Below are 24,511 nucleotides of genomic sequence, written 5' to 3'. Positions count from 1 at the left end.
ACTTATCCTAATAACGCCTTACTCACTGCTAACCAAGCGAGATAGTTTCAACTCTTTTACTTAGGCCGGCGGTACGGTCAACCGAGCTAACACGCCACAATGTTGCTCAAGATAACACTATGGTAGCCCTTGTTGCAGGATAGTGCCTTGTCGAGCTATACTTAGCTCGGTCTTCTTCTTTGCTAACACCTCGGCCTGCTACAGGGCCTAGCTTTAGATAACCAGGTCAGACCTCTGGTGACGTCTCTGTCCGACGTGGTGTCCAGATGACCCAAGACCGGGCTATCTAAGCTTTCACCTCGACCCGTAGCTCGGCCCGATGTTTAAGATAGATAGACTTAGCTGCCCAATTTATTCACATAAATTACCCTCTCACTATCAAAGTATCATGATGAAAACTATTATAAAAACTACAAATGCAATTAAAATTTATGAAGCTAAAAAATAAAGGAAATAAATTAAAAGTGTGTCCATGGTAAGTAATGAAAAATCAATATTTTGGCAAGCCAAGAAGATGAGAAGAAGAAAATAGGTCGGTCAGAAAAATAGTAAAGTAATTGCAAGCACTATTGTATTGAACACATTTCCAAGAAAAATAATGTAAATTGCAACAAATAAGACTAATTTTGTGATCATATTTTGTGCGATGCTTCATTCAACTAGTAGATTTAACAATTACGTTGTCAAATTGTTCAAAATACACAGCCTCATACTAAATTTTCCCATATAACTGTTGCAAAGTAAAAGAAATCCAGAAGCCACAAAAAGAAACAAATCCAACGTAAGATACTTCAATTAAAAAGATCAAGAGAATATATCAAATGGTTGAACTTGATTTTAATTAAAAATATCATTAAAAAAATACAAGTATGATGCGAAGAAAGATACTTCAATTACACACACAACAAATAATAAGACAGTAGAGGAAGGGTTAGATAATAATAACACACAAAAGCAAACAAATTTAACCAAGCTTTAGTGCTTTCACCCACATGTGTATTTTTAGATTAAATCCCTTCAATAACTGGAACATAATTTAAGTTGCAACTAGAATGAGGTAAGCCTAGTAGAAAGGACTTATATAACCAATACCACTGGATATCCTTACAATGTAACATGTTTTTCGAAAAATAGATACTCTGAAATCTATAACTAAGACCAGTTAACTATTCCAAGGTTGAACCATCCAGTTGGCTTTGCGCTTGAAACCAAGGGCATCATCAATTTAACATTTCTTTTTCATAATGTAACACTATTTCATTAACCATTGTAAGGAAACCTTAAAATTAGGCTTATCCAATCCCTTGTTGGGTCATTCATTCTGCATGAATTGAAACCAGAATACAAAGATGAAACAAACAGAAATAACATATTGGTCCTATTAAACTTTCCTGCTCTGCCGTGTCAATTTCACAAAATTTAACAATCCAACCCTTCTGTCCTAGGTGCCCTTTTCCCTCTAATAGCTCAAGTTCTTAAATTGTTTCTCTTCCTGAAACTTATTGTCTTAATCATCTTCCCCCTAGCTACAAAGGAGTAAATTTATTGAGAAAACACAAAGAATTCAAGAACAAATACCCAAATTAGAAGGTTTTTTGTACTATATGACCAAAAACTAGTCATCAATCTAAGCACTAATCCTTGTTTAAGAAAACCAACAAAATCAGTGATGCTTAATATTCTTCAAAGATGTCTTAGATAAACATATAAAACTATATAAACACACATGTAATGAGATCATCGAATAAAGAGAAGAAATAGAGAAAAAGTAAGAGAAACACAGAAAATTTCTTAGCTACCTATTTGTGGAACAAACAAGAAAATCTATTTAAATCAAATACAGCTCTAGATCAAAACTATTGAAGCCGAATACCTGAGAAAACTAAAAAAATATAAAACAACCATACATGAGAGAAACATAACCCTAGATCAGATCCAAATCATCCAAACCAAGCTCGAGCCATCGTTTATGGAAGAGATGAGGACCTAGATTGCCCATGAAAATCGAAACCTAAGCAGGAGTTATGTAAATGGAACACAGATCCAGATCGTTACCGTGTAGTAATGAAAAAATCTTTGAATCTTGAGTGAACTCACAGCAAGTCTAGATCAGACTCTATAAAGAACAAGCCCTAGAATAAAAATCAAAACCCTAATTGAATGTAAATATAATAATTTTCAATAATAAATTTGACCATATATGAAATCAAGATTCCTACCATGAAAGCTCTATATCTCAAGTGAACTCAGCAACTCCAAATCAAGAGTGATTGGATACTTGAATCCATAAAAAATGAAGACCTAGTTCTGTAAAGATTAAGGGAAATCGAAAAATCTCAAACGAAAATATCAAATCCTAAGACCTAGTGCACCAATTGAAATCGAGATCTAGATTGAACAAGAAACCGTTGAGAGTAAAAGCATTATCTCTCTGTAGATCTATAAACTCTAGGAAATCTTCATTGCTAGTTGCATCCACAACTCCTTAGGGCTAGTGAGAGAGAACCATTTTAGAGAGAGAGAGAAAGAGAGCCATTTGAGTTGTGTTATTTTTGATCTATTATATTTGGTAATTGGAAAGGTTTGAATAGATATGGGGTTAAGTCTTTATTAAGTTAAATAGATTTAGATCATTGGGACTATCAAAAGGCATTTTATTAATTTAGGTGATATCACGCTTTGGAAAGTGCGTTTGCCGATTGAGATATATCACAACATTTTTAAAAACACCTTGATACTAGCGCCACCATAAGCTACATTTTTTTGTAGTGCATATACAATATTATTCAACATTAATTTTATATAATACATATTTCTCTCTTTCTCTTTCTCTCTATACAATTATCTTAACTTGGTATATAATTCGGCCTGTCTTCTTAGTTCACCGGCGGGCGAGTGATTGGCAACATGTCTCCACTGTCTGCTGGAGTTTCAACACATACATGTGTTACTCCCAACCTCCAGCAACCGATCAACCACCGCATCCACCGTAGTCGTCAAATCTTAGTCTTCCACTCATTTAATCTAGATTTGAATCCAGATCAAAATTTTCGCCTCCCAAGGTCCTTTTACACAATGACGGAGCTATATCAATTCCAAAGGTGGCCATGGACCCCCTCCTAAATTCTTCAAAATTACACTATTGCCTATTAATTCTAAAATTATTCTTATATTTTATATGGAAAGGCTTTCTATATTCAAGATTAATTTTACAATGCAAATGAAGATGATCCCTCTAATTATTTTTTATTATTGTTTTAAATTCTACTACTTTTATATTTCAAAAGGGAAATTACAAAATAGTTAGAAATGGAGAATTTATTTATCAAATGATGGGGTGTAATAAATTATAGTCTACTTTAAGATATTAACTAGATAACTCAAAAATTGTATGAAATAATTAAATAACTATTAGAAAATGACTAATACATATTAATTTATTATTATTTTTAAATTTCTTATGTAAGAATTTATTTTATCATTTTTTTTACACTTAGCTTGTCTCTAAGGCTACATCGGCGTTATGAATTCAAATCACAGAAACAGTTTCTCCACATGAGAATAAGGTTGTGTATATTCGATCTTTCCAAATTCTGTCATGTTGAAAACTTTGTGCATGGGGACTTTTTTCAACACTTACTTTGGCCCCCCTTGAATAAATTTTCTAGCTTCGCCCCTGCTCTCACAATGAACATGCCGTTCAACATCACCTCCCAAGGCCCCTCTCACGGTGAACACGCTTCTCAATCACCCTTAACAGGCCCTTATCATTTGTCTTAGCAACGGACTCTTCTCGACCGCCCCTAGCAAGCTCTTTCGTTCGTCGTACAAAACAAACTCTCATTTATTAAGAATATATTATTTTCCATATTTGTTAGGTTTTCATATTTCTATAAGTTTCTTTATTCTTATGTTTCTTGATTAACACTCCATATAAATCCTATATATAAACACCTCATGTAATAGTTATATATACAATATTATTCAACATTAATTCAATATAATATAGATTTATCTCTTTCTCTTTCTCTTTTTCTCTCTCTCTATACATTATATTAACAAATTCGATCATATTGATTGACTAACAATGAAGGTTGATTGATCAAGGACTTTTAGAACTCTTTTGGGAAGAGATTAAAAGCCAGCTTTTTGGCTTTTAACATTTTAAAGTCATATCACCTTTTTATTTTTTTATACATTTTAAAAAAAAGTCAAAAAAAAATAAAAAATAAAAAGTTAACCTTTAACTTACTTTCCAAAACAACCCTTAGTTTATTGATGTCGAACATATAGGCCCCGTTTGTTTTGGGCTATAGAGAGGGTATTAGGACTAGTAATACCAAGGTATTACCAAAGCCCCTGTTTGTTTGCAGAGAAAGGGTTGGGACTATTAGTCCCTTGGTATTGCTAATACCCTTGGAAGGGGGATTGGTAAGGAGGAGGTAGAGATGGTATTAGAAAATAGTGAGGGGATTAGAAATTTTTTTATTTTTTATATATTGGGAATTTTTTTTTTAATATAATGTTTAATTTTTTATATTTTTTTATTTGTTTTATTATTTTATATAAAAATAATTTAACAATTCCTCATTATTAATCCCCTCACTATCAATCCCTTCACTATTAATCCCCTCACTATCAATCCCCTCACTAACAATCCCCTCACTATTAATCCCTCATTATCAATCCACTCCATTCTATCTCCCAAAACAAACGGGCCCATAGACTAATTGACCAAATAAGATATAGTGAACTACTTACGAAAGAAAAAAAAATCTCATCAAATTACTCAAATCAAATGGGTTGTTTAAGTCAAACCTCAAGAAGACACAGTTTCATATGTCAAGATGAACAGAGAGGAGGTTACCATGTGATTTATGTGCATGGTTAGACCATATTGAGGCTTTAATATTACTGATACTAGATCTATCAAGGCCTTTCAAGCGTTCTTACCCATTATTTAAATTTATTTATTAATTATTTTTTCTTATCTTTAGCTTCTCTTTGATGACCAATTTGATGACCAAGTATTCTCGGGCCTCGTTTGGTAAGTGATTTTTTTAGTCAAAAAATTATTAAATAAATCAAAAAGTCAATAATTCATACAAAAAAGTCAAAAATTCTATTTTCTCTCTACTTTTTGTATATCTTTTCGTAAAAAGTTAAAAAGTCATTTCAAACATATTAATTTTTTTATATCATATTTTAGTCAAAAAATCAAAAAGTTACTAAAAAAATATGTTCCCAAACGAGACCTCAATCTCCAAATATGTTTGTCCCTTAGTCTCTTTTTTTTTTTTTTTTTTTTTTTTTGTTGATGTATTTGTCCCATAGTCTTAAAATATTCATAATTATTGAATCATGCGAGTGTCCAGAGGTGTAATAATCTTGAGACATATCCAACAAAGTTATGAGTATTAAGGGTCATTATTTGACCTGAAGACTCACAATTTGATGGGCTTTTACCGAACATGAGCCCCTGTTTTGGATAGGTGGACTTAACTCGAACAAGGCTTGGACAGAGCCTAGGACATAGAGTTTGAACCTTGACTTGACTTGTAAATACGTCTTTATTTCCACAAATCCCTAAATAACTCTACTTCAAAGTTGGTCCAAGATCCAGCCGGTTGGGAAAATTATTTAGTATGGAACAACTTTGTTACACAAACTTAAGTAATAATTTTGGTAATGAGAAAATGCAAAACACACTAAGTGTGTAACCTCTTATTTTTTAATCATCTAATTATTATTTTTACTTGTAAAATTTTGAATAAATTATACTACTGTTTCCTCTAGTTTGAATAAAATTTTACTTTGATCATTGTAATTTTAATGCGAATACTTTAAATCCTACACTTTTAATTTTGTTACGATGTGGCTTATTCATCATGTGCTGTTAACATTTTAAACGAAAAAAATCATGTCTAAAATTAGAGGGACCAAGGTGAGTCCTAATTTTGTACGTGGTCTTTTTTCGTTACAAATTCTAACTGTAAATAACGGAGGAATTATATTGGAACCAAATTGAAAGTGTAAGATTTAAATTATACAAGTTAAAACTACAAAGACTAAAGGAACATTTCACTTAATAATTTTTTCTTGTTTTTACCCAACGGGGTGGAGCTTAATTTAGATTTGCTTTGATGACCCTTATATTCCAGAGTAGTGGAGTAATTATTTTGTCTTTAAAGAATTTTGAGTTGGCAGTATTTCTAATAAATTAAAAGGATGAAGAAATGATAGTATCTCATTGAATGAGCATATAGTCACACTGTCTTCCTAATTAATGTGATAATTTTTGTAAGTAGTGACATTAAAATATTTTGGGAAATGTTATAATGTGCAACTTGCACATGGTAAAAAAAAAAATTACGATTTTTGTGATGAAAGTTTTGAATGGTAAAATTATTATGTGCGTCTCTTACGAATAATCAAAATTGCTATTCTAATCCAAAAATTAGACATACTTTTCAAAATTAATATGTGGTAATCAATTAGAATATTTAAGGTAACTTTTCCTCTTATATATTCTTTAATCATTAACTAATTATCTTTCTTACACATTACTAAATTTAGAAAGTAGATCTAAAAAGCAAGTTTCTCTATAATTTTTTTTCTTACATCTTTATAGTAAAAATTATACTTTTATATAAGATGCATACTATATTGGGTAATGTTCTACTATATGCAAATTATACCATTTGTGAATTTTATTATTAGAAATGACATGAATTAATATTACAAGAGTCATAACTATAAAAAAAAGGAAGTTATAACTAATCATTACAAAAATTATAATAAATAACTTTTAGATCATAATTAAAATAATATCATAATCACTATCATAATAAGTCATAACGAATAATATAATAGGTCATTATAAAAAATATAAAGATGGTAACTAGGGTGCATATATTCCATTTTTGGAGTGCACATGATGATCATTTCCAAACGTTTTTTTTCTCAAATCCATGGCATTATTCCATATTGCTATTCACTTTATGTGGTTCGAATTTTTTGAATTTAATTTTTTAAAAATTAAGTTTTTTTTTTGTTTTTTATATTTTTATTGATTTTTAAAATATTTTAAGTAATTTTTTTTTTAATTTTTAGATGAACCTAACCTAGATATATTTAAAAAGTAAAATATTCGTAAAAAATTATTTTATAAAATCAATAAATATATAAGAATATGAAAATATAATGAATTTTCATTTTTTTAATATATTTTTAATATTTCATGAATTTTTTTTAAAAAATTTCATAAATATTATCTTTTTTAATTATATTTATATCAAGTATATTTAAAAATAATTTTTTAAAAAAATATTAAAAAATTAACTAGGATAAAAAAAGAAAAAAAAAAGAAGCTAATTAATACTTCATCCAAATCCAAACAAATGACTAAACAAGGAAAGTGCCTGAGGACTTCCTAGATTACGAGAATCCCACCTCACAACTCTTTCTTTTACCTTTCCTTTTTAACCAAAACAATCTCTGAAAACAACTGTCTTTGCTTTCACACACAACTCTCTCTCTCTCTCTCTCTCTGTCTAGTTTCGATCCGACCCTTTTTATGGTGTTACTATATGAACAAAAACAACAACGACCCCGCATTTTGACTTGTGTGTATGAGGTCCTCTCCTCCGCCGGCCTTTCCTTCTTTCTTTCTCTCTCTCTACACCTTTCATTTTCTCTCTCTAGCTTCATCCTCCTTCAATTGACGGATCTGGCATTCTTGTTTTCCTCAATTGGGTATCATACACCTCTACACTCTTACACATCATGTATATCTCTGTTTGAATTTGTTGGGTTTTCTTTCTTAATTCCATTTCTGTTGAGTGATTTCTTGTTTTGGTCACTTATTTTTTATATATATATTTTTTTATTAATCCATAACCCAATTTCCCGAATTGGGTTTTAATTCTGTTGAATTCATTTGTATTTCCATTTTTGTTTTTGGCCAGACACAAAGTTTAGTTAGTTACTTGGGTGTCACTTTCTTGAACCTTAAGTGGGTTTGCTTCATTTTTCTCTCTTCTGTTTTTAATTATATGTTTATTTGTTTTTTGAGCTGTTTTGAAGGTCTGTTTGATTTAGTATATCTATCCTGGGTTGATTTCTTGAATTGTCTTTCAAGATTAGAATGTAATCACTTGCATAGATTTCTATTCATAGTCAAAAACTTATTGTGGCATTTATTATATGCAAAAGAAGTAAATATGTGTGGTCTGTAAAGTTGATGAAATTTTGATCATTGCGCGACTCTTTCTCTGATGTTGTGTGTGGTTTGGTCACTCTTTATAAAGCTATGATGAGATTTGTTTCTCTGCTTCTTGGGACTTTTTGCTTCTGTGTAGTGTATGTTAAAGTGCATATAATGATTTTAAGATGTTAAAAAAACTTATGCTACACGATGCAATATGATACACGATTTGTATCCTGATTTAACAATTATGCTTTACTCCTTTTCATTGCATTTGTCCAGTGAAATTTTTTGTTCATGTTTAATTAAATGTTCACAGGACATGTTTTTTGTTACATTGCTCATAAGTCTCATATTGAGTTCATCCTTAGCATGAGGTCAATATGAACAGGTTGACCTGTGGCCAGTGAATTGGTTGCTTATTAATTTATTTTTTGATAATTGGGTATCTGGGTAAATCCCCCAATCCCGAGACTCATGCAAAGTGCCCCCTCCATGTGGGTTAGGGGTCATCATGACACACCAACATAATAAGACCACTCTAGGGATCTAAATTTATGTCATGGATAGAGGTTGATCTCTAAATAAAATGAACTAGAGAAGGGGGATGGCTGGAACAGTGTTTCAAATGTTAAAAAAGAAAAAAGAAGCAACAATAGCAGCATTTTTGTTAAATGAGTTGACTCATTTATATTCTCTTGATTTATTATTCGCTTTCTTGGAGGTGGATGCTTCCCTTTTCTTGGCCCACCACCCTCATTTTTCCTTTTAGAATCTGCCTCAGTAAAAGACTTGACATTTCACCTGAATTTCAGTAATCCATCTTCGACTTGGTCATGGTATTTTTCTCATCTATTTGTCTTTTAATTTATGTCTTGGTTACTTACTTGAAGTAGGCAGTTATTACCGCTTGCAAGCAGTATCTGGGGCTAGGAATCATGGTCATGTGGAACAATATTGATTATGGTAATAGAAGGTGAAATGTTCGATTCACCCTGTGATAATGGAGCTATATAGTTGTAATGCAATTAACTTTGTTTTCAAGAGAAACTATCAATGCAATGACTTCCAATAACAGCTCTATGAATGGGCATCACAATGATGGGGTTCAGACACATGGGTCTGATTTTTCAAGCAGGTAATCCCTTGATCATTGGTAAGAATGTGTTATGTATAAATTTGTGTTTTTAATTTCAATTTTCTAAGATGTGAGCCATTAAAATTTCTCAACTCACAAAGCCTTGCATCTGAATTCTTTGAGGATAAGTGATAAATTATAGGACAGGTTATTGATCTTAATGCAACATCTTTTTATTTGGTAGGCATAATTCTGAAACAAATTCTGTTTCAAGAAATTTGAGGGGCAACAGTACACTCAACAATTTTCATGACCCAGAGGCTATGGTACTAGTATTTTACATCACCATGTCGGAGAATAACTCAAAACTTATAATAGATGCTGGTGTGGTTACTTATTTTCTATTTCAATTTTGTGAATAGGAACTTTACTCACGGGCCACAGCACAACAGGAGGAAATACTTTTTCTTCGTAAACAAATTGCTGTTGCCTGTGTCAAGGTATATCATTTCCTATTAGGCATTTACTGTCATGCCTTCTGATTAACAATAGTCATGTGCTTTTATCTCACTTGCAAAACTATGCTATCATCTCTATTTTATCAGGAACTGCAACTGTTGAATGAGAAATATGATCTGGAAAGGAAATTAGCTGAATTACGACTGGTTTGTCTATTTCATGAAATTAATTTAGCTTTTCTATTGCTGGTTTCAAGGAGTCTATTTGATGGATTTTAAGCTTTCTTTGCATGTTATTGAATCTCAAATAACATTAACTTGAGTAATAGGCTATAGATGACAAGCGAAATGAAGCCATAGCTTCTGATTCAAACGAACTGGCTAGCAGAAAAGGCCATCTGGAAGAAAATCTAAAATTGGCTTATGAGTTGAAGGTAAATTATAATTTCCAGTCCCCTGCATTTGCCTTTTTTTTACCACTTAAATAATTCTCTTGTTTGAATTGTAATATTATAGGTTGGGGTGAGCCTCCCAATGAGCCTTGTCCTCATGGTCTGACTTAATTACAAAAAATTAGCCCACAATAGCACTAAATGTAGAAACTCTTCTTTCTCAATCATTTGGTGTGTTTGGAAACATAAATCAGATTTAGAAGATGGTGTGGAGAGTTGAATGTCATCTTTGGTAGATTTATTTTCCTCATAGTCTACATTGTGCATAGTTGTACAACTTTCTAGTGTCTACGTATTGTACTTTTACATACTATAGGATTCTGATATTGTATATTGGAGCTGATTAGGTTCTGAGTATGCATTAATTATTGCAATTACTTATCAAAGCAATATTAATGTTTCAGAGTACAAAGTTTTCCTTTCAAGCCAAAATGAATTTTCAGCATGACACTGTTTAAAATCTTCTAACTTTGATTTCTGCATCTTTAGAATTCTGCCTATTTCTTTGTTTCTAAATACTCTATATAAGGCACGAGGGCACCACCATCCAAGCTTTGTCTGGACTTGCTGCTAGGATAGCTTTTGGGTCACCAATCAAGCAACTAAATTAGATAGTGGGGGATAACCTGAGGAACTCCAAATATGGAGAATGATATGCTGTCTGATGATGCTTAGCTACCTCACAATGCAATAGTAGGTGATTACAAAACCACACTAAGTTTTGTATCACAATCAAGTGGGGTCAGCCACATGAATCCTATTTTGCCATTCTTCTCTATCAAGGGTTATAAGCTTAGTTTAAATTAAATAAATTCATATGATTTTTTACTAGTGTATACTATGTCATTTTAGGTCTTCCCTTAATAGAATGAAAGAATGGAATGGCTTACCCTTGAATGAGGCAAGACCATGTATGTATATATATTGAATCAATATTACAAATTAGGAAATAAAATAATCAAGGCACTAATTCCGTGATTTGTACAATCACGGATTTTATACAAACCAATATAAATTCAATATTTTGAATTTCTAATTCCAACACTCCTCCGTAAGTTGGTGTGAAGACATTTAACAAATGCAGTTTGGCAACAGAAGACTGGAGTAATGTTGGACCCATAGACTTTGTGAACATGTCAGCTAACTACTCAGAAGAAGAGACAAATGATGGACTCACAATACCAGTTCGAACATTTTCTCTAATAAAATGTATATCAACCTCGATGTGTTTAGTATGCTCCTGAAGCACTAAATCAGAGGATAGCATAATTGTTGATTTGTTGTCACGAAGGATGGAGGAAGCTGCAACCTTTTCAAATCCCGACTCTACAAGAATAGATCAAAGCCATAGAATCTCACATGTACCCTATGCCATAACTCGATACTCAACTTCTGCAGAGGATTTAGAAACAACCGCTTGTTTCTTACTTTAAAACGATATAAGATGATCATCATAGAAAGTACAGAAACTAAAAGTGGAATGTTGATCAGTTTTAGATCTTGCATAGTCAACATCAGTGAAACAGGAGAACTCGGATTGAGAACCAGTTGTGAAGAATAGTCCCAAACCAGGAGAAGCCTTTAGATACTGCAAAATATGGTGAACAACGTCAAAATGCTTTGTACGAGGTGCATGCATAAATTGACTCACACCAATAATCGCAAATGTCAAGTCAGGTCTAGTGTTGATCAAATAAATGAGACGACCAACAAGACGCTCTCCTAATAACTCGCTAGACTCTAATGTAAGGTTGATATTAGGATCTATAGGAGTAGAGGCAGGTTTGCAACCTAACATACCAGGATTCTAAAGCAAATTAACAGTGTACTTCCTCTGAGACAAGGAAATCCCTTGACAAGAGCGATCAACCTCAATCCCTAGAAAGTATTTGAGAGACCCCAAATCCTTGATATCAAATACTCTGCCTAACTTCTTCTTTACTTGATCGATCCTAATGAAATTATCTCCTGTGAGTATGATATCATCCACATAAACTAGCATAACTATATACTGACCTGGAGAATTGTAGATGATGAAGTATGATCTGAATGACACTGAACAAACTCCATGGATGGGATGACTGAGCTAAAGCGACCAACCATGCTCTAAAAGATTGTTTCAGACCATATAAAGACTTGTGTAAACGACAAACTTTCCCCGAATACTCCCCTTCAACCCAAAAATCAAGTGAAGGAGCTATGTAAATTGTCTCAAGAAGGTCCCTATGAAGAACTGCATTCTTGACATCAAGTTGATGAAGAGGCCAAGAATGAGAAGCTGCAAGAGAGATAAGTAGATGGACAGAAGTAAGTTTGGCAACAGGCGCAAAAGTGGCTCCAAAATCCTTGTCAGGAACTTGTGTGAATCCTTGTGCAACCAGCTGCGCTTTGTTGTGGTCAACAGAGCTATTTGCTAGATACTTAATTGTGAATACCCATGTGCAGCCAATATTGCTCTCCCTAGATGGTAAAGAGATAAGATTCTAGATGTGATTTTAGTCTAAAGTTGCCATCTTAGCCTGCATAGCCACTACTTATATGGGATTCTAAAGGGCCTTTGACATAGAACGATGAATAGAATTTGACAGCTTTCTAAAGAAAGAGCGATAGGAATCTGAAACTTTGTCATAAGAAAGATATTAGAAAATAGGATGATTAGTATTACTAAAATAACCCTAACAGTCATGAGGATGCCGATTTTAAGGTGGGTTATGGCGAGGAGGTGGAGTGGTAGAATCTAAAGAAGAAGACTTACTTGACCCTCGGATTGGAGGGGAGGCAAAAGGCATCTAAGAGTGAGGGCAACAAGAGTAGACCTGCAGTTTGGGGATGGGGAGGGGGAGGGGGATGGGGATGGGGAGGGGGAGGGGGAGGGAAGGGGGGGGGGGGAAGAGGATGGCAAAGGAGGAGGATGAGAAGGGGTAAAAACCTCATCCGCAGCCTCATCCAAAATAGGAATAGGTCGGGCACTGGAATCAATTGGAGGGAAGCCTGCAAAGAGGAGTTAGTACCAAAAAATGGGAGGGGGAGGGAAGGGGGGGGGGGGAAGAGGATGGCAAAGGAGGAGGATGAGAAGGGGTAAAAACCTCATCCGCAGCCTCATCCAAAATAGGAATAGGTCGGGCACTGGAATCAATTGGAGGGAAGCCTGCAAAGAGGAGTTAGTACCAAAAAATGGGAGATCCTCACAAAAGGTAACATCTAAAGTGTGATGAAAGTGATCAGACACGGGGTCAAAACACCTATAACCTTTGGACATTGATGAATACCCTAAGAAGACACACTGAATGGACTTGTCATCTAACTTAGTCCGATTGAGACTTCGATCTTGGCGAAAACAAGTACACCCAAAGACTCGTGGTATGAGAGGAAACATAGTGGTGGTAGGCATAAGAACATGAAACAGAGTAAGACCTTGCAAAACACGACTCGGGGTTCAATTAATAAGGTAGACAACAGTAAGGACAATCATATGCCAATATGACTTGGGAACACTCATATCCCGAAGGAGACGCTTCATAACAAACATGTTGATAAAACATAATATGGGGTTTTTTTTGTTCAGCGACACCATTTTGCTTAGGGGTACAAGGACACTTAAGTTGGTGAAGAATACCGGTCTAATTAAGATGGGAACGAAAAGTATTTCAAATGTATTCCCCACTATTATCAAAGCGGATATTGCGAACAATTGTACGAAACTGAGTTTTAACCATTTGTAAAAATGAGCAATATAGGAAATACATTAGACTTATGCCGAAGAAGATAAACCCAAGTGCATTTAGTGTGGTCATCAATAAAAGTTACATAATATATATGGTCAGAGAAAGCATGGATAGGAGAAGGACCCCAAATATCAGAATGAATGAGATCAAAAGCACTAGGGGCATGAGTCATGTGAGGTATATAACTGGTACGAGTATGTTCAGACAACTCACAAACCACACAATGAAACTTAGAATCCTTACAAGTTTAATTTAATAATGAAAAGAGTAAACATAAATATTGAAAATTGACATGACCCATACGGGCGTGCCATAATTCTAAAGTTAGAACTGAAAAAACATAAGATACTGAAGTAGACAAAACAGATGCTTGGAAACTATTTAAAGTAGATGAAAAAGGTCGGTCCCCAAAGTAGTAAAGCCCATTACGCTCATAGCCCTTGCCAAAAATCCTCTTTGAACTCAGGTCCTATAAAAGATAGGAGGTGGGTAAGAATATGATAGCACAATTAAAAGTTTTGGCAAGGCGACTAACAGATAAAAGGTTATAGGCAAAATTAGGAACTTGCAAAACAAAAGATAGAGAAATATCTGGAGATAAAAAAACAACACCCTTATAACGTACAAATGATGAAGAACCATTAGCAAGACAAACATATTGGGCGCCAGTAGTAGGGATGGGAGGTGAAGGGAAGGAAAACTCATCCGTTATATGATTATTAGCCCCGGAATTCAAAATCCATGAGGGTTTATCTGACCGAACATGGAAAGCAGTAGCAGTACTTGTAACAAGAGTGGCAGCAGAGGATGATGATAGGCCCTTAGAACGAGTGGTGAAAGATCCAAGCTATTCTTGGAGTTGACCAATCTGGGTTTGTAGCTATTGTAAATGAGGAATACTAGGAGACCCAGTAGTAGGGGTGGTCTCTATGAGGGTAGCAGTGCGAGGAGCGCCAGTGCCATGGGTGCGAGAGGATTGTTGCCTTAACTCAGGATGAAGTTTGAAGCAGCGGACCTTGACATGTGTAGGTGCACCACAATGATGGCAAGTAACCGAACTAGTAAAGCCATGAGAACCACAACTCGCTGCAAGTGCCATCTGATCAGATAATACTAGAGGGACTGGAGGAGAGATAAGTTGAACCAATTGCCCACATCGCTCATCACCTACGTTACATGGACTCGCTAGATTTGGTGAAGTACCTGTGTCAATACGACATGACACGACACGGGTATGGGTGCGGAATCCGGCCAGGATACGGCATAGAGAAAGTGGATACAATGGCATACCCGTGAGGCTGCGATTAGGGCTGAGATTAGGGTTTCGATCATCTTCGTTACTCTTTTCTCTCACTGTTGATCTCGATCTTCTTTGTCTCTCAGCGCTTCGATTGTCTTCGTCACACTCTTCTCTCATTGTTGATCTCGATCGTCTTCGTCTCTCTTTTCTCTCACTCTCGATCTCCTCTTCATCTCTGTGCTTCTCTCTTTCTTCGTCTATCTCTGTTCTCTATTCTGATCTCTGTGTGTGTGTGTTTATATAATTTGTTTTATATGATATAATTTATTATAAATAATATAATTTTTATGCCTAAAATAAAAATTATTTATTTTATCATATATAATATAATTTATTTTATGGCTAATATAATTTTTATTTGTTATTTCTTTTTTATTTTTTAACAGAATTTATTATTTCTTACCTTTTTAACATATAATAGATAAAATAAATCATCTAATTGTTTAAAAGAAATCTAATTAAATCATATAAAATAAAAAAATATATAAAATAAAATATCTAATTTTTATTTATTTATTTATTTTAACATAATTTATTATTCCTTATTTATTATAATTTTTTATTTATAACATATATATGTCAATTAAAAATAAAAAATAAATTATATAGATAAATTATTAAAAATATTATCAATAAAAATAATACATAAGATAAAAAATAATAAATATATTTAAAAAATAACTATTTATCTCATCTTTATATAATAAATATATTTTAAAAATAACTATTTAACAAATCTCCGTACCTATATCCACATTTGGATCCATATTCACGTATCCTTAATTTTTAGTTTTGAAGTGTTCGACCCCCAAATACGCACTGGCACCCGATACCCGCACCCCAGGTTTTAAAAAGCGGCCGCAACCATTACGTAACGCCGTTACGTAACGGTGTTGGCGGTTACCGCCACCCGTTACGGCCGCTTTTGCAGTGTGATTGAGATTCACAGGTGTGTCGGCCGTAGCGGCTGCCGTAGCGGTCGTAACGGTGCTGTAACAGCCGTAACGGCCTGTTACGCACCGTTACGTAACGGTTCCAAACTGTTTCTTCCGAAAAAACACACAAAAAAAAAAAGCTAAAAATGGGAGAAGAGGGATAGAGAGAAGATAAAGAGAGAAAATGGAGGAGCAAGAGATAGAGAGAGAAGAGGGAAGATAAAGAACATGTTATTAATTTGTTGAAACTGTAAGACCTATGCTATTCTATTCAGCTGCTATCACTAAACCATTTTGTTTGTGTGTGTCTATCTATATATTATTTGAAAATAATAATAATAATAATAAGTGTGGTCATTATCTATTTGGCTTGGTTAAAATATGTATATATATATATATATTTAGCCTCTTATTTATTCTCTTACTTTTGTCATTGTTTATCTTATGTATAATAGTTAGTGATTGATTTTTTGTATAATATAAAGTCATTAATTATTAAAATAAAATGTAAAAAACTCAGTTTATAGTGATTTAAAAATATGAAATATATTGCATCATACTTAAAAATTTATAAAAATTGATCAATATTTATTTTTAACCCAATAAATATGATCATGGAAAAAAAATATGCGTATCGGTAAGTTTTTTTCAAATTGTGCGAAAAATAAAAAAAGTCACGGTTCCGGTTACCGTAACCGTTACACTACGGCCTTTACACCCCGCAACCGCAACCGCGTCACCGCCACCGTTACGGCGACCGCTACCGCTTTTCAGAACCTTGCCCGCACCTGATTTCGTGTAACGTAGCTCATCACTGTCAATGTAGCAAATGCCCAATAGAGAGATGGCATAGGGGATGTTTTTAAAATCTGAATTCGAAGAGATTCAAATTCAAAGTATGCTGGTGAGAAAGTCGCTTGGTCACAAGAGAAGCGGCTTCTATCGGAATATTAGTCAAAGGCTCATATTGAGCTAATTCCTGCCAACAGGCCTGAAGATACCTAAAAAATTTTGCCACAGAGACACAAAGCAGACTAAGAAGCGCGAGCTATATCCTGGTAGAGCTCAAAGATACAAACATCATTATGAGCATACAGAAACATGTGATAAATTTGGTCCTCCATGGAGTTGAATATCCAACCCAAGATAATGCAATTGTCAATATCCCACTAACTATGCGTAAGATCTGTATAATTTGGTTGAATAGTGGTAGACGAAAGCGAATGAGCCTTCTCTTTTCCCCCTAAATAGAGTTTAAAATGACTCCAAGAAGCAAAATTTTTTCCATTCAACACCATACTTGTAATAAAATAAATAGGAGTTTGATGAGAGGGGGAAAAATCTAAACCAACCAGAATGGGTTTAGTTTGGACCACACTAGGAACGACAATAGGAGGAACTGTGAGCATCATTGTGAGCATGAACATACATCTGAGTAAGAGCCTTCCATAGACGAGGAACTGTGTCACAATACATGAACATGTGATAAATCCAATCTTCCATAGAGTTAAACATCCAGCCCAAGATAATACACTTATCAATATCCCACTGCCTACGCTTAAGATCATCATCAGGAGGTTGGGTTTCAATCATAAGGAGCCAATGAGACTTGCCTTTGCCCCGTAAATACAATTTGAGGGAATGACTTCATGCAGCAATATTCTTTCCATTCAACAGGAGACTCGTAATACGATGAGCTGGAGCTTGTTGAGAGAGGGAAAAATCAAACCCAATCAGTTTACCAAGAATAAGAGGTGCATCAGTCCCACTAGAAACGGTGGAGTCAATCATGAAAATAGTCATAGCGAAGCAAACAACCAACAAATTCACAAGCAAAGGCCGAGGGAAAAAAAAGAAAAAAGGCATACTATAAATGCTACCTAACACACCAGTAGCCCAACACAACAGAAAAACAATTTAGAAAGTACTTACCACATGAACACATGAACCCTAGAAGGGTAAAGAGAGAAGAAAAACACCTTGGAGGGGAAGCCGCACTAGACCCAAGGTAGTGATGGTCTAGTCGGCACCTAAGGAAGCTGCGAAAATGAAGAAGAGGGACTGCTGAGGGGATGGGAAGGAAGAGGAAGGGCTGTCGGGGTTGAGAAAGAAGAAGGGCTTTTGGCTGGGTAGAGGGAAGAAGAAGGGCAGTCGGGTGGTTGGGTAGGTGATTTAGTTGGCTGGGTAGGTGGTTTAGGGCTGCCAGAAACAGAAGAGAAAGGTGGTGGGTGGCTAGGGTTTGGCTCTGATACCACGAAGAAGAATATAATTGAATGGCTTAATCACAATGTATGATTAGCCTTGTATATGTGTATTGAATTGTGGAGGTTACAATTTAGGAAGGTAGAATAACAATAAAATCAAATATAAGAAAATATGCCTAAAATCCTGTAATCACAGAATATATGGGATTCCCATATTCCAACAGGTATTGTGTTTATTGGCCTATTTTCTGCTTTAAAAAAATGAATAATTGTACTTATTTATTTATTTCTTTTTAGTTCTTTGCTTTTTTGTTTATAACATCTTGAAGTACTCTGATTAAACTCTGAGCTTTTTAAGCTTTTAAGATGCTTTCCAAATATTGTATCTTTGACTGTTTTTCTTTTGACTCAGGCTACAGAGGAAGAAAGATGTATCTTCACGTCATCGATGTCAGGGTTATTGGCTGACTATGCCATTTGGCCTCATGTTATAAATGCTTCTTCTCTTTCCAGCAGTGTGAAGGTATGAACTCCATAAGTATGTGGGAAATATTTTACAGACCAACACTGTGGCTTGTGGATCACACAATCCCATAATATGAAGCATGCTTTTGGATTTGCTGCATTGCTACCCTAAAGAAATATGCTACACTGACCTGTGCTCAACGTTGAGAATGTCAATTGATCTGATGGTTTCCACATATTTATTATATGCTTTGGTTCTAATTTTTTGTTTTGTTTTAGTTCTTCTATCACTTGTATGACATATAAATCACACATATACGCGAAAATATATGCATATACATTATTTTTTTTTGGTGATAAATATATGCATATACATGATTAATATCGAGTTACTTATGCATTTGCACATGACAATGACATATTTGTTATGTACCAATCTATAGAGTTTTTCTGGATGCATATATTCATATTGGTTGCTAGAATATCATATTACTTTGCTGGTTATGCATCGCATTTGACTGGCATAATTAGAAAAAAAAAAAATTGTTTATCAAAGAGGGAAACTAGATGAACTTATAAGTTGGATTCAAACCAAATCCCTCTCTAGAGGAAAATACAAGTAAAGAACGAAAAAAAAATAAAAAAAATTCCATTTTTATGAAAAAAAAGGGTCTTGGATTGCAGCTGACTCCTAACTACATCTGTTCCAAATGAAAAAAAAAAAATAAAAAATTAAGAAGATAGAAATTTGATGAGTATGGATCAATACCATATACAGTTCCGAATCTCTCTCTTTTTTGTGCTTTCATTAATTTTTCCTTTATTTATTTATTTTTTAATCTTTTTTATTTTACCCTTTCAAGTATAGCAGTAGTGATTAATGAACCATATTTGGAAAGCTGTTTTAGAAATTCATTAAGGAAAAACACTTATGGTATGGAAAAAGCTCAACTTTTTATTTATTTATTATTTCAATTTATGAAATAAAATTTAGCTATGTAACTTTGAAACTTCGATGTTAGAAACATGTTCATAATGGATTGAAAGATTGAAGATGATATCATAAATTTTTGTGATATCTAGCCAAAACATCGTGAAGTAGTACGCAAGAAATTGAGTTGTCCAAAATATAACTAAAATAGTCGATGAATTGTACTTTATTTAAAATTTTTATGAATCTGCCAGAAGAAATTTTCTGTTTGTATTGTATTGGAAGAAAGCTAACCGTTAAATTTTTGTGTGGAAGAGAGAAATTAATTACTTAGATGGGACCTAAAAGAAAAAGAGAAAAACATCTCAATGCATTTACTGCTGTGCGCATGTTGTGTACTTACATCAAACAAAAAAAGACTGATGGCATGGAATCATCTTTAAAAAAATGATGAACAAATAAATAAATCTCTTCTGGAAGAAATATACATAAGGTAATGGTTGGACTAAACCTGAAGTAAAAGTTCTTTTGGTCATTGTGAAGGTCGGGTGGACAGATCATTACCAAAATTATAGCAGTAGTAAATTATCATCTGAGAGAGATGGGTAGTCTTTGAACTTTGGGTTTAAGGGTGTTTAACAAAAGTGGAGGTCGATCTACTTAGTTGGTCTTTAATTATGGGTGTTATTTGGGTGAACTTTGGGTTGAAGGGTGTTTAATAAAAGTTGAGGTTGATTTACGTAGTTCGTCTTTAATTATGGGAGTTATTTGGGTTCAAGATTAGATGGGTTTTGGAAATCAAATCAAATTTCTGAAAAGTCTAGTTTCCTATTTTGGAATTCAAGTTTGAGATGGGGTATGCAATCTCTAAAGTCTATTTGGAAAGTTCACATCAGAGCCCTTGGAACCCCAATACTCATTCTATTCTTTCTTGGTTGCAACCCACAATGCTAGCACTTTGTTACACCTTTTCAAACCTTAAAATCCCTATATTCTAAATCAATTAAAACTAGCCCTAAAACAACCTCTTTTGTTTCTACCCCAAAAAATTTGTGGGCTCCCTGCCTGTAGGAGAGTGGTCCCCCCACTTACATCAGGCGGTGGTGACAACAACAACGGAGATAACTCCTTTGGTGGTGGAGTTAGTGGTGATGGTGGTATGATTATGTTGTTTAGCCTATTATAGATGTTGATGGTGGTGTATGGAGTAGGCTTGAAAGGGAAACTCAGCTATTTGAGCTCCACTCAACTTAAAGGTCAATTGAGGTTATACTTGCCCAATTCGGAGCTTGTGATTTTTCAAGACATTTCTGGCTTCGTAAGTTCGAATCTACTCTATGCTTATTTAGATTGTACTAGAAATATATTGGTCAACTTTAGTCCCATTTAGAGCTTCTAAAAATAATTGAGCCATGCTTGATGAACTTACCAATATACTTCGCATGGTTAATTAGGCCTGTAAATAAGTCAAACACTGCTTCATTAGGAATACTTTTCCATTTTACCGAATAAATTTCTTCTAAATGAGGCTTACCTTTTATTGAATTTATTGCAGCATTTACACGATCAGCTGCAGTTGAAGATCAGAACTTCACATGTAAGATTGTTGTCTTGTGATTGCATGCGCCATTATTAATTACGAATTTTACTTATAGTTAGTAAAAAGTGAGAGTCTCCTCTTTGACATGTATTTGTTATTTTATTTCACCTGTTCCCTAGTTCTGAAGTTGTAGCTTGAAGGTTTTTATTGTAGTAATGCATCATGTGTTGAGAAATTTCTAATCTGTATAATTTTTCTTGTTAAGTCATCTCCATGTTGATTTCATATTGGCTCATGGTTAGGAGATTATCATGTGCATTTCAGTATATTGTGAAAATATTTAGTTTTGTTTTTTTTGGTTCCATTTGGGCAAAATAGAGTGCACATAAACTATTTACGTTTCTTTTTTTCGGCTCCACTTTAATCCCTTTGGCTCTATAAGTTTTCCGAAGAATCTGTATATTTCATTGTGTAAATTTACAAAGAGTTCATCAGTTTATATAGTCCAAAATCTATGACTGAAAAAGGAAATACTAACTAATTCTTATTTACATAATCATGCCATATATACACAACATGCCATATATACAGTATATTCTCACACCCCTGCTCAAATTGAAGGTGTTTTAACAGAAAATATTGAGAGTTTGCTAAGAAGAAACCGAAACCGAAACCGAAACCGAGCGGTAATGTGAGTCTTGGTGAAGAAGTCCGCAAGTTGCAAAGTCGAGGAGACGAAAGGAAGCGAGATAGAGCCAGACTGCAGATGCTGTCGAACAAAGTGACAATCAATCTCAATGTGTTTTGGCCATTCATGGAAGACAGTATTGTGGGCAATCTGAATAACACTGCGGTTGTCACAATAGAGAGAGGTCGGAGAAGACTGAGGTACACCCAAATCAGAGAGAAGACAACGAAGCTAAACAAGCTTAGCAGTAATATGAGCCATAGTACGGTACTCAGCTTCGGCAGTAGAGCGAGCAACAATAGGTTGTTTCTTGCTTTTTCAAGAGATCAAGGAATCGCCAAGAAACATACAAAAACCAGAGGTGGACTTGCGATCATTAACATCACCACCCCAATCGGAATCATTATAGGCCACCAAGTCTAAAGAGGAAGTAGAGGACAATAGTATGCCCTGCCCTGAAAGATGGTACCCCGGAGATAGCGAAGAATGCGAACCAAAGCAGCCCAATGGGTAGAGCGAGGAACAGAAACGTACTGACTAACCACATGAACAATATAAGCAAGATCAGGGCGAGTGACAGTCAAATAAACTGTAAAAAAATAAACTGATAGAGAGAGAGCATAAATTGTGTATATATTATGATTGATATATTGATTGATATATATTACAAATGGTGAGTGGCTCATTATATAGGAGAGGGTGAGTGTAGTAGGTGAGGAGTAGGTGAGGAGTAGGTGGTGGTAGGTGATGGTAAATTGGTGGTAGGTGATGGTAAATTCTAACAGCCCCCCGCAAACTCAAGGAGGATAGAAACTAACCAACTTGAGTTTGAAGAGAGGAACAAAACAAGAAAATACATAAAAATAAAAAAGGATAGGTGACACTGTATGGTCGTGTCAGACCATTGGTGAAGACACTGGATGGTGGTGTCATAACGTTGTAGAGGACACTGTATGGGGGTGTCATAACGTTGTAGAAGACACTGTATGGTGGTGTCATAACGTTGTAGAGGACACTGTATGGGGGTGTCATAATGTTGTAGAGGACACTGTATGGTGATGTCATAACGGTGTAGAGGACACTGGATGGCGGTGTCAGACCGATGTAGAAGACAGTTTATGGGGTCATGTCGGACCGTTGTAGAAAACAGTTTATGGGGTCATGTCGGACCGTTGTAGCAGACAATGTTGTGACAGTTTACGGAGTCTTGCTGGACCCTTGTAAAAACTAACCGGAATCAATGTCGGGACAGTTTACAGAGTCTTGTCGGACCCATAAAAGAGCTAACCGGAATCAATGTCGGGACAGTTTACAGAGTCTTGTCGGACCCATGTAGAAACTAACCGGAATCTATGTCGGGACAGTTTACAGAGTCTTTTTGGACCCCTGAAAAGTCGCACCCTCAAAAGGTGTGCCCAAATTTGTCAAAAGGCGTGCCATCAAAAGGCGTGCCCAATTCATCAAAAGGTGTGCCGGACATGATGGCGAGGCACGTGAGTGCCTTGGTTGGCGTGCCCGTTTGTCGTCTGGCGGCAAGTGGCGCGCGATACCCGTGGCTGCCTCGGCTATTTAACCAAGACGAAGGCTGAGGCTGAGGCATACCATTCTGAAACCTCTGAAACCAACCCTTCTCTGAAAAACTCTGCCTCTTCGGAGAGAGAAACTGTGGAACACTGTGTAGCCCAGAAAATGGCTTCATCTTCCCGGAGTCTGCTCACTCTCTTTCCCGACCTCAACGAGTCAACAAGAGAGAGAACTGGAGCGGTGGCACTGGAACCTCAACCGAGTGCCCCGGAGTTTACTCCGCTGAACTTTCCGATGCGGTCTGTGGAGCAAAGAATGGCAGTGCAGTCGGATGTGGAGGCCAATCAGTATACTTTGAAGGCATGTGTGGAAAGCATGACGGCGGTCACAAACTTGTCGAACCGGCTGCAGAGTAGGACAAATGAGGTGCAGCAATTAAACTCTCAGCTGGCTCTGCTCCAACGCATGTATAAGGATGCGCGAGCAGAGATAAGCGTGCTAAGGGCAGAAAATAAGGAGCTGAAGCGGAAGGCCACCGTGATGTTCCGATTTGGAGGTCCGCCATATGCTGTAGTGGAGGAGCAGGGAGGAGGCAACTTGCTTGGTGGTCTAGGAAGCATGGAGGCAACACCGTCAAGGACCGCCCAAGACGGAGGCAAGAAGAAGAGACCGGCGGCAGAGTAGAGAAGAAAAATCCCACTGTTTCGATTTGTGTTGCTGTTGTTTTTTTTTTTTTTTTTTTTTTTTATGTAAAAAGTGGGATCGGGGTTGATCCCCTGATATGAATAAAATGACAAAAATAACAAATCATCTTGTTTTTCCACAATAATAAGAAAATTACAAGCTAGGAGAACAAAAGTAATAATAATAATAATAATAACAAATGTAATCATGCTCCTGAGAAAGTTCAGCCTGCTAAGCCTTGTTTTTATTTGATTTGATTTTATTTTATTGTATTGATTCACGTGGGTTGCGTGGCCCATGGTTGGTGAAAACCTGTAATGG

The 24,511-nt window shown here is 35.2% G+C and overlaps 1 protein-coding gene across 31 annotated transcripts in view; it reads left to right on the top strand.

The window, feature by feature from the left end:
• The first annotated feature begins 7,406 nt into the window (after positions 1–7,406).
• The window catches only part of LOC114323204 (uncharacterized), a 59,175-nt gene continuing 42,070 nt past the window's right edge, over positions 7,407–24,511 (top strand). For 7 of the 31 annotated variants that reach the window (XR_014362141.1, XR_014362138.1, XR_014362137.1 and 4 more), the window contains exons 1-8: positions 7,687–7,755; positions 9,103–9,344; positions 9,529–9,610; positions 9,707–9,784; positions 9,890–9,949; positions 10,072–10,176; positions 18,771–18,881; positions 21,310–21,351. Coding sequence is in view for 26 of the 31 variants with exons in the window: in XM_082916313.1 (XP_082772439.1) it covers positions 9,229–9,344; positions 9,529–9,610; positions 9,707–9,784; positions 9,890–9,949; positions 10,072–10,176; positions 18,771–18,881; positions 21,310–21,351 (594 nt within the window). In the remaining 5 variants the exon portion in view is untranslated. Of the gene's footprint in view, positions 7,788–8,930; positions 9,345–9,528; positions 9,611–9,706; positions 9,785–9,889; positions 9,950–10,071; positions 10,177–18,770; positions 18,882–21,309; positions 21,352–24,511 lie in introns of all 31 variants that reach the window. The other 24 variants (XR_014362140.1, XM_082916316.1, XM_082916309.1 and 21 more) reach the window with 16 other exon arrangements.

Source organism: Camellia sinensis, chromosome 2 (assembly GCF_055761805.1).
Source record: "Camellia sinensis isolate YWXY chromosome 2, ASM5576180v1, whole genome shotgun sequence".
Taxonomy (NCBI): domain Eukaryota; kingdom Viridiplantae; phylum Streptophyta; class Magnoliopsida; order Ericales; family Theaceae; genus Camellia; species Camellia sinensis.
This window is presented reverse-complemented; position numbering and strand designations above follow the sequence as displayed.